At 47.8% G+C, this 10,329-nt stretch overlaps 1 protein-coding gene across 1 annotated transcript in view; it reads left to right on the plus strand.

Moving 5' to 3' along the window:
* The first annotated feature begins 5,104 nt into the window (after window positions 1-5,104).
* Gnptab (N-acetylglucosamine-1-phosphate transferase subunits alpha and beta) overlaps window positions 5,105-10,329 on the plus strand; it is a 71,272-nt gene continuing 66,047 nt past the window's right edge. Inside the window, exon 1 of the mRNA XM_021175070.2 lies at window positions 5,105-5,408. Within this exon, the coding sequence (XP_021030729.1) occupies window positions 5,292-5,408 (117 nt within the window). The 5' untranslated portion in view covers window positions 5,105-5,291. The remainder of the gene's footprint in view (window positions 5,409-10,329) is intronic.

Raw genomic sequence — 10,329 nt, forward strand, 5'->3', positions numbered from 1 at the left:
CGCCTGCCTCTGCCTCCCGAGTGCTGGGATTAAAGGCGTGCGCCACCACGCCCGGCTGAGGATTTCTTTTCATTTGTGACTGAGGATACACAAAGGGAATTCCTGAGAACAAGGTCTCGGTGCTCAGATTAACCTTATTTGTCTAGGAGAAGCTACTAGGTCCTAAGTGACTCCAAGTCCTATTTGTTTAGGAGTAGCTAGGTGGCTGGAAGGAACACACAAGGCTGAGAGAGAAGAAGGTTGGGTATTTACCAAGAAAAACAGTAAGGAGAGTTAGGTCATAGGGTGGTATCATTTGATTCGTTGATTTTTGTGGTGGTAACTACAACAACTCACAAGGGACAGAGACAGCACTATCTCACTGGAGATAGCACTGGGGGTTAAAGGTGAATAGCCTGATGTGGAGGGTGCCTGAGTCCCAGTACTTGGAGAACAAAGGCAGGAAAATCAGGAATCAGCATCAGCGTTTAGCTACACAGCTAGTCCACGGCCAGCCTGGACTGTATGAGACCCTGTTTAAAAACAGAAAAGAACCACTAAACATGTAAGTCAAGATTCTAGATTGTAGAGGGAGGAAAAGGCTTTGGTGTCAACTTTTTTGAGAGGGAATAGAAAAATAATTGAGGAACCAGAGCTCATTTCTTGCCTCAAAGGCTCGGGAATTTTAATCATTGATAAGGCTAGAGAAGACAAATGTGGCAGGGTTGGGAGTTTGGTATCTGAGGGCTATTTACGTGAAGACAAGAGCTGGGCACTTAGGAAATGGAGGTGCCCTTTGAAGTAGCCAGATCACTGGAGCAAACACAGCCAAAGCATCCCGAGGAAGGAGAAGGGGGAGATGAGCTGGGGCAGATTAGTGGACACTGGCAATCTTCACCCAGAATTCTGGCGTGCTGAACTAAAGAGTGAATACGTTAGAGTGGCTAGCTCTGCCGGCATAGTGGAAGTGGGTATCCAAAAGTCAGAGAAATCCGAAATGCCCTCTGCTGGCTTTTGTCTTGAAAACTCTTGTTTCCAACTGGTGCCTGCTTCGAATGCTGAAGAGTGATAGGAATTAAGGCCTGCCTGCCTAAGTAGGCCACTAGGGGTGGGCCTTCGAAGGTTGTGCTCCCTCCCCACTCCCCCACCACATACCCCCTAAGGTTCCCTTGTGCTTTCTGCTTCCTGGTTGGGTGCCATGGGAAAGCTGCTGCCTCATGTTCCGGAGCACCGTGGCAGACTAAAACGTCTCTGAAATCCCGAGAGCAAAGAAACTTTCCCTCCTTTGAATTGTTCTTGTAGGGACATTTTGTTCAATTAATACAACCGACCTAAAGAAAATGTCTCTGAACGGGTGGAATCACTTACGTGTGATTCCGAAGTTCCAGAAGCTGACACAAAAGGATCGCTATACATAAGTTCGAACTAACCTGGACTACAAGTGCTAGCCTGGGCTACAGTTGTTTTTGTTTTTTTTTGTTTTTTGTTTTTTTTTGTTTTTTCCCCAACCAATCAATAAATCAACAAATGAAAAATAAATTCTCTCACCTATGCTTTCTAATACTAGATCACAGACTCTCCTCATCCACTGTGGCACTGCCCATTAGCCGAAGGAAGAGAGGCTACCTAGAGAGGAAGGGCATCTGAACAAATTGGCTTCCCCACCCAGTCTAGAAGGAATCGTGTCCGAGTGATGAAGTCTCTACAGAATCCCAAAGGGATCGGAGTCAGAGAGTTTCTGGGTAGCAGGACATATTCTGGTTCCTAAGAGTTGGTGCACCCTAAGAGGGCACGAGACCTACAGATCCCTTCCCCTTTCTGACTCTTCATTTTTATTCTTCTTTTCTTTCTGATGGTGGGGGAATCAAATTCAGAGCCTGCACATGATTGGCAAACACTCTCTTCCACAGACCGTGGTTCTCTGAGATGCCAGGTCTCGCTACCCAGCCAGGGTAGCCTCAAATCTATGATTCTCTGCCTCGGCCTCCTGAGCGCTGAGACTGTGCAGGCATAATCCATCCTGCCCAGTACCTTAGCTTGCATCTCTGTTGTTATGATGAACACTACGACAAGCATTGTGGGGGGTGGGGGATGGGCTTATTCACCTTACAGATTATGGTCAGTCAGCCATGGTAGCCACAGCAGGAACTCAAGCTTGGAACCTGGAGGAACTCAAATTATTGGCTTGCTGCCTGGCTTGTCCAACTTGTTGCCTGGCTTGTCCTGCTGGCTTTCTTTTACAGGATGGGTCCATCTGCTCTGGATGATCCTGCCCAGAGAGTTCCGGGCCCTTCCACACCCATTATTCATCAAGAAAATGCCTTGCACACAAGCCAATCCGACGGAGGCATTTTCTCAATTGAGGGCCTCTTCCCAGGTGACTATAGCTTAGGTCTAGTAGACAAACGCTATCAGGCACACTTGACTAATTTGTAGCCTTTGTAACACTCGCTATAATAAGGCAACAATGTAAGAAAGTTACTCAAGCGCCTGATGAGGTAGGGGTTGCAGGGACAGTGGGAACTCCAGTATGTATTGTGTCCATTAACGTTGAGAAACCTGGGGCCTTGACTGGCATCTAAATAGAGGACCCAGTGTTCGGCACTGAACCCTTGGGATCTGCTACTATGCTTGTTTTGAGCTCACGAGTCTTTTGTGTTGATTACTGTATGAGAGTAGAGGGAAAACACGGTACTGTTGGTTGAAGCAAGTTCTGATTGTTAGAACAGAACGGCCTTCAGTGTTGTGCTAGGAGTCAGTTGATGACGTTCTGCTCCAAATTTGTACCTCTGAAAACCAGCCCTGTGTTAGTCATCCCTTTTGCCGTGGATGTGGTATTAAGATTGGCCAGTAGGGGGCAGTGGAGGCATATTGCAGGAACAGGCTGTTACTTCCTTGGGAATCTAGTGTGTGGCTTTTGCTTCATATTTCTCCAGCCGCATGGTAAACTGGTGTGCAAATATGTGAAAACGGACGCAGTGATCTATGTGGAGATCTCTCTCTCTCTCTCTCTCTCTCAGATTTATTTATTTTATTTATAGGAGTACACTGTAGCTGTCTTCAGACACACACCAGAAGAGTGCATCAGATCCCATTAAAGATGGTTGTGAACCACCATGTGGTTGCTGGGAATTGAAATCAGAACCTCTGGTAGAGGGGTCAGTGCTCTTAACTGCTGAGCCATCTCTCTAGCCCCAGAGAACAGTCTTAGCACGTCCTTGCCTTGGAGACACAGACACAGGGTACCCCCAGCCCGACACCTGAAGCTTCAACACCTCCCTCCACGCTCAGCGAGAAGCATCTCAATGGGAGGCAATAAAAGTCGGTGTTTAGTAGGAAATCTGAACTTTTGAGGTTTATAAGAAACAAGGCAGCAGGCCCAGGGTTCTGTCAACTTGGCACTAGAAAACAAAAATACTGGGGGGAGGGGGGAATAAACTAAGTATCAAGTTTGAGAAACACAGTCAAGAACATCAGGACAAACCAAGAATAAGACCAATGGCCGGGCGGTGGTGGCGCACGCCTTTAATCCCAGCACTTGGGAGGCAGAGGCAGGTGGATTTCTGAGTTCGAGGCCAGCCTNGTCTACAGAGTGAGTTCCAGGATAGCCAGGACTATACAGGGAAACCCTGTCTCAAAAAAAAAAAAAAACAACAACAACAAGACCAATGGAGATTACAAAGATAAAGGGCACAAAGCATTTAACTGGAACACCTGATAAAAGAGGTGGGTAGTGCCGCCCTGTAATCCCAGATGGAAGGGAGGGAGGGAAGAGTTCAAGGCTTGCCTGGCTACATTGGGAGTTAGAACCCAGCTGGGGCTTCTTGAGACACTGTTTCAAAATCCTCCACACCCCTACTGTCCCATCTTCTCCCACTCCTGTCCCCTCCCCTTCCCACCCTCCCCCCACCAAGCAAAACAAAACCTAATAATTCCCAAACCAACCAACAAAACCAACGAAAAGCTTTAGAAGAAATAGGATAAGTTGAAGAGTAGACGAATGAAACAAAGTAGAAAAGTGAGGGGTTTCATTTTAATTTTCTTTTGTTTATTGACAAGGTCTCACTACCAAGACCAGATTGGCTTTGAACTCATAACCTTCTTGTCTCAACGTCCCAAGTGCTCAACAGGTATGCACTGTGGTAGACACTGCATTTGAGAGCATGCTGTGTAATGAGGGTAATTCCCCACCCCCACCCCACCCCCCCACAAAAAGACCCAGGTAGGCCCAAACAATTCTCCAAGTGAATTTGACCCGAAAACTTAGTTAATTCTCTATAACACTCCAGTTCCTTTTTTTTTTAATTTTATAATTAACAAAGCCAATTCAATAGCTATACTATCCAGTCGTATTTGAAAGGGTTCCTGAAATGGCTCAGCAGGTTAAGGTGATTCCAAGCCTCAGTTCAGTTCCTTGAACCCACAGCATGGAAGGACAGAAACGAGTGACCCTCACCGTACACTTTCTCTCTCTCTCTCTCTCTCTCTCTCTCTCTCTCTCTCTCTCTCTCTCTCTCAGACACACACACACACACACACACACACACACGAGTTCCCCTGCATACACAAACTTACAAGCCACGATTGATTACCCATCAAAAGCTAAGGCTTCAGATAGTATCTAAACCCGTTAGTTTTCCCTGTTTTGCCACAATCAGCCTACCTGTGACCTCAATTTTTTTTTTTTGATAAATGCCTGATTAGTGACTTTTGCTTTTCCAAAACTAATTAAACCTCGTGTAAGAACGTCTTGAGTAGATTATGTCATTTGGGACAAGCCGAATATGCATTCCCTAGCCGCGATCTTTCAAATTTTCTTTCGAAGATAAACTTGAGGCAGGAGCTGTGTTTTTTGGTTCAGCAGGATTGCCCGTTGGCACACTGCAGGGGACAGCCCTGGTCGCTTACCTGTTGGTTGGGTGGGTCCCACCGTGCAGAGGGCAGAGGGCCCAAAGGGCAGGGCCCAGGGCGCACGCGCAGATGGGAGGGCGCGCGCCTGCCCTTGCCCCTCCGCCCTCCAGGTGGCGCTGGCGACTCGCCGCCGCCTCTCCGAGGCCAACCCCGGGTGGCGCCGGGCGCCTTGCGGGCCCTGGGTCCGCCTCCGCCGCGCCGAGGGCGTGGGCTCTGGGCTCCCGGAAGCGGCGGCCGCGGCGTGGAGCCCAGCGGGCCGTCGGTCGCCGGAGCGACAATGTGCGGCAGCCGGGGGCTGTGAGCTAAGCGCGGCGGCGCGTCCCGGGGCCCCTGAATGGCGGCTCGCTGAGGCGGTGGCGCGGCGCGGGCTCCTCCCGGCGTGGGGTGGCGGGGCCGGGGTGATGCTGCTTAAGCTCCTGCAGAGACAGACCTATACCTGCCTATCCCACAGGTATGGGCTCTACGTCTGCTTCGTGGGCGTCGTTGTCACCATCGTCTCGGCTTTCCAGTTCGGAGAGGTGAGTAGCGGAGCCCGAGCCCCGGAGCCGCGTGCGCAGCATTCCCCGATCGAGCCCCGCGGTGCCGGCACCCCGAATCTCCCTTCTGCCTCCCCATCTTCCCTGCAGCCTGGGGACCAGCACACGGCCCACAAGTCCCAGGCGCTGAGCGTGCATCCTCTCCCCGGCTCGCCTGCAGCAGCTGGACTGGACGTCCGGGCCTCGCGTGCTTCAGCGTGCGCATGGGTCCCCTTCCTTCTACAGGGTGTCCCCAAGAGTCCTCTGGCCATTTGATTTTGGCTCTAAGGCCTTGCGCTGGTGAAACTCTCTCCTAGGGTTTGTATTTTTCTGTAGTGAGCCTTCATTCCGTGGCCCTCCTTAGGATCCAGTCCTGCGGTGCCACCCTACTAATCCTTCACCGTTGACAAAACACCTTATCTTCTGTTTCTTCTGGATCACAGACTTTGTCTTAGAGGCATGCGCGGCTTTGCATGTGAATTTTGCGCGGTTTTGCATGTGAATTTTGCGCGGTTTTGCATGTGAATTTTATGCGGTTTTGCATGTGAATTTTGCAGAGTGAAAGGGAGATTTTTTTTTATTAACTTTTTTTCCTTTTTCATAATGGCTCTGCTGTTTTGTACAGCTACATGGCAGCGGGCTGGAGGCCTTACTAGTGAGAATGCACACGCTGATAGGAAGCACCAAGTGCTTATCTCAGAGTAGGGCCCTTGTCAGGTGACTAGGACTGCCTGCTGATCTTGGACTCCAGCCCCGGACCTCTTGGGAGCTAGCACTGACCCACCCTTGCGTCATGGGCTATGCTAATACTTTTTAGATCAAGTCGCTGGTCCTTCTTGGACTGAGAGAACTGCGTTTAATTGATGTGCAATGAAGCAGTTTGATTAGACTGTAAACTCTTCAAAGAGCACAGACAACCGGTTTGGGAGGTGTGAGCCGCCAGGTTAAATGAATTTTATGCTCCTTTGGAGACATACCTTGAACGATCTGGGGACTGCCATTACTCTTCAGTTTAAATTTCAGTTATTTGATTCTTGGGTAGTCTAATACAGTCTTCGCCATCTTAAGTGTGCAAAGGGGTATGAGCAGGTCAGAAATGAATGGGCACAAGTGTGCCATTCAACAGAACACTGCCCCTGGAGACAGGAAGAAAACGTGCGCTTTCAAAGAGTTGGGAATGGTCTCCCTGTTTTATTTATTAGGTTATATTTTAGTAAGAGGTTGAAAGGGTTTTATAATTAACAGAATGCTCTTATAAAACACAATACGCATGTGTGCGCTCGGCACCAACACCGGACTGTAAGCTCGGTGGAGAAGCTGGTGTCACTTTAAATGCTGTAACCCTAGCCCAAGCCCAGTGCCAGGCAGTGCCAGTGTGTGCATACTAAGCGTCTGTTTAGTGATTGGCTGAGCGATATGGCCGGGTTCTAAGTGTGTTTTTACTGGTTGTAGGGACTAGAAAAAAAGTAATTTTACAGGTGAGAATGAGACTGTCGCCCACTTCCAAGTGTGGAGTGTTTTAGTTTTCCACCGCCTCCCGGTCCGTCTACGTTTCATGTGTTGTAACTTGATATGTTTTCGCATAGTTAGTGTCATCTGACTGCTTTTGGATGGCTTTCATTTCTGAGAGAGCCTTACTAAGTTGCTCAGGCTAGCCTGAAGTTCACAGTCTTCTGTTATCAGCCCTTCCGAGTGCTAGGGTTGTTGGTTTATGGTTTTAACCTGGTTCATTTTAAGTGGGCTATTTACTAACCATGGCGTGAAATGCATTTGTTACAGCCTTGAAGAGTTTGAGACAGGGTCTTACCACGCCGCCCAGGCTGGGCTGGAACTTCCTATGTAGACCAGGCTAGCCTTGCACTCAGATCCACCTGCCTCTGCCTCCGGAGTGCTGGGATTCAAGGTGTATGCCATGAGGCCTGGCTCGTAGGCACAGATCATAAAGTTTAGTTGAAATGAGAGAAATAAGAGTTAAGAGTGTCACCGGGTAGCAGGAGAGGTGGGGGTAGCTGGCCTGTGATGGGGGAAGGGCTAGGGAGAGCTAATCTGGATGTGACTAATGGCTCCAGTTAATGCTAACCATGATAATAACAAGCATAGACCTTACTAGGTGTTCTCTAACTGCTTCACACACTAATGTAGTCTTCACCGAGTCCTCTGATCTGGACAGTAGTATTTTACCCGCCTCACAGGTTATGCAGCTGAGGTGTTTGCATAAATTAACATGGCTAATTCACAGCAGACCTGCACTTCAAGCTTAAGACAACTTGGCTTTGATGCCAACGTCTTAGTAACACCTCTTATATGTAACATGCGGATCAGTGTTTTGCCTGTATGTGTGTATATGTGTGAGTAAGGATGTTAGATCCCCTGGGACTGGAGTTACAGACAGTTGTGAGCAGCCACACGGGGCCTAACCCAGGACCTCTGGAAGAGCAGCCAGTGCTTCTAACCACTGAGCCATCTCTCCAGCCCCCAATAATCCTCCCCACCCCTTTAAGGCTTTTCTTCCATATATGCATGTTATGTGCACACATGTGGGTGCACATGTGACACTTTGTGCTGTGGGTTCTTTCTCTGCACCTTGTGGTTCCCAGGAATCAAACTTGGGCTGGCAGCTGATTCCTTCATCCCCAAGGTCACCCCTTACCGCCACACCTTTGCCCTTCACCTGGAGCTCCTGGTGGTTTCTCCTGCAGCCCCGGGCTTTGCTTACCACATCTGGGAGGAAATCTGACCCCTCTCAGCTTCCTCTTCTTTAAAATAAAGGCATGACTGTCTTCTTATCAGGGTCGCCAGTAGAAATTAAGTGTAGGAAGCACTTCATCAGATTGATAGCACATAACAAACCCTGTCGTTAGGCCACGCTAGTTGATGTTATCACCATCAATTGTTTAGTCTCCTTCACTTTGAAATTTTTCCTTGAACTGGGACTTTTGATTATGTAGGTAGCACCCGGCTGGTAACTAGTTGTGATGCTTATAATGGTTAAGAAGATCATTGTTAAACTGGGAGCTCATTATTTTCCTCTTCTTAATGTAAGAGGTAAAGTGGGGATTTGAAGATTTTTTTTTCTTTTTGATTTTTTGAGACAGGGTTTCTCTGTGTAACCCTGGCTGTCCTGGAACTCACTCTGTAGACCAGGCTGGCCTCGAACTCAGAAATCTGCCTGCCTCTGCCTCCCCCAAGTGCTGAGATTAAAGGCGTGTGAGACAAGGTTACTTGTACCCCAGGCTAGCCTCCAACTCCACTCATACTTGAGGATGACCTTGAAATTCTTTCTGACCCTTCTGCCTCAACCTCCCCAATGCTAGGATTATAGTTATAAAATATAGAATTGTAATTTTGTTATTGAGCTATTAAAGTTTAAGACCACTCTGCCCAGTCCTGGGGAATCTAACCCCGGGCTCTATGCACGTTAGATCAGCGCTGTACTAGTTAATCTATCTCCTCTACCCTAGGTTCTTGCTTTTTAATAAGCCATTTGAACACTTGTCCAGATTTTGAGGAAAAATGGAATCAAGGGCGGGATCTACTAAATAATTCATTTTCCCTTACAAGTCAAGCCAAGTACATGCTAGAAATCCCCTGGAAAGTCTGATAAAATAGGAATACAGTTGAACCCAATGTTCAATACAGTGGCAATCTAGGGTAAGCCCTCGAAGTGGGGAGATGGGTCTGAATGAAATAAGGACACACAACTCCAGGATACGGTTGAAAAGAAGGCTTTTTAAAAAAATATTAATATTAATATAAAATATTTTATTTGTTTACATTTCGAATGTTGTCCTACTTCCATATTTCCCCAGAAAGAAGGTTTTTATGGTGGGTGCGAGGGGAGGGAGAGAACAGCCAGAGGCACCTGGAAGAGTCCAGAGCAGGGAGAGAAAAAGTAGACTGATCATGGCCAGCAGACTGGACCTGCCCGTGGGGTGGGGGAGTTGAGCGATAGAAGAGATAGAGAGGGGAGGAGAGGAGAGCGAGAGGGGGGAGGGAGTGAAGGGAGGGGAGAGGAAGCACTCAGAGAGAGCTGAAATGCCAGGGTTGTGTAAGAAGGGGAAGCTGGGAAGGGAAGCCCTTGGGCTGGAGAAGTTCAGGGGAAGGGATGGAGCAAGAAGAGTGACTGGAGCCTTGGACTCCGGACTGTACTTGTGCAGTTGAGAGCCTGGAGGCCAGCCTGCTCTCCAGGACATTCATAGGACCACACTTTGTTCCAAGCTTCCTCTGAACTGACTGCTCATAGTGGAGCCTTGGGGTGAGGACTGCAGGGAAAAACTTGCTTACTGAAAATCACGTGGGTCGGGGAGCCTGGGTTTTTTATATGGAGCACTAAACTGTGTCCTGAAGGATCCTTTATGGAGTAATTCATAAACGTATGATTCTGCTTTGTATGGTATAATATGTCTGTAATATTAGCACTCGGGAGACGGGCTACACAGTGAGACACTGACTCAAGGGAAAAAGAAACTTTTGGCTTTAACATTAGTATTTGGTCTGCCTTATTATACTTGCTATTACGTGTCTTTAAAATATACTTTAGAGAGGAAAATGTATTTCAGGCCTATCCTCATTTATATACAAGTCCACACACCCTTTGCTGAAACCTCTACAACTACTACATTATCTTAACAGTAAGTCCCTGCACTTTCTATAGTGAAGTGCATGGATATTTCTACTCCGTGAGAAAAATACTGACTATAAATAGCCTCCTGTCAGTTACCTCATGTTTTACCACCAAACGAGTTCAAGGCAGGTCAGGTAGCCTGCCAAGTGAGGAGCAACAAAAACAAACCCCATGTTTGGAGCTCTTTTAACTTTAAGTTTGTGAAAAGAGGGTCGTAGATTACTAGGACGTGAGAATTTGTATATGTATGCCTTCTCTTGTATGGAACATCACTTTCTTTTTTTTTTTTTTTTTTTTTTT

Source organism: Mus caroli, chromosome 10 (assembly GCF_900094665.2).
Source record: "Mus caroli chromosome 10, CAROLI_EIJ_v1.1, whole genome shotgun sequence".
Taxonomy (NCBI): Eukaryota; Metazoa; Chordata; class Mammalia; order Rodentia; family Muridae; genus Mus; species Mus caroli.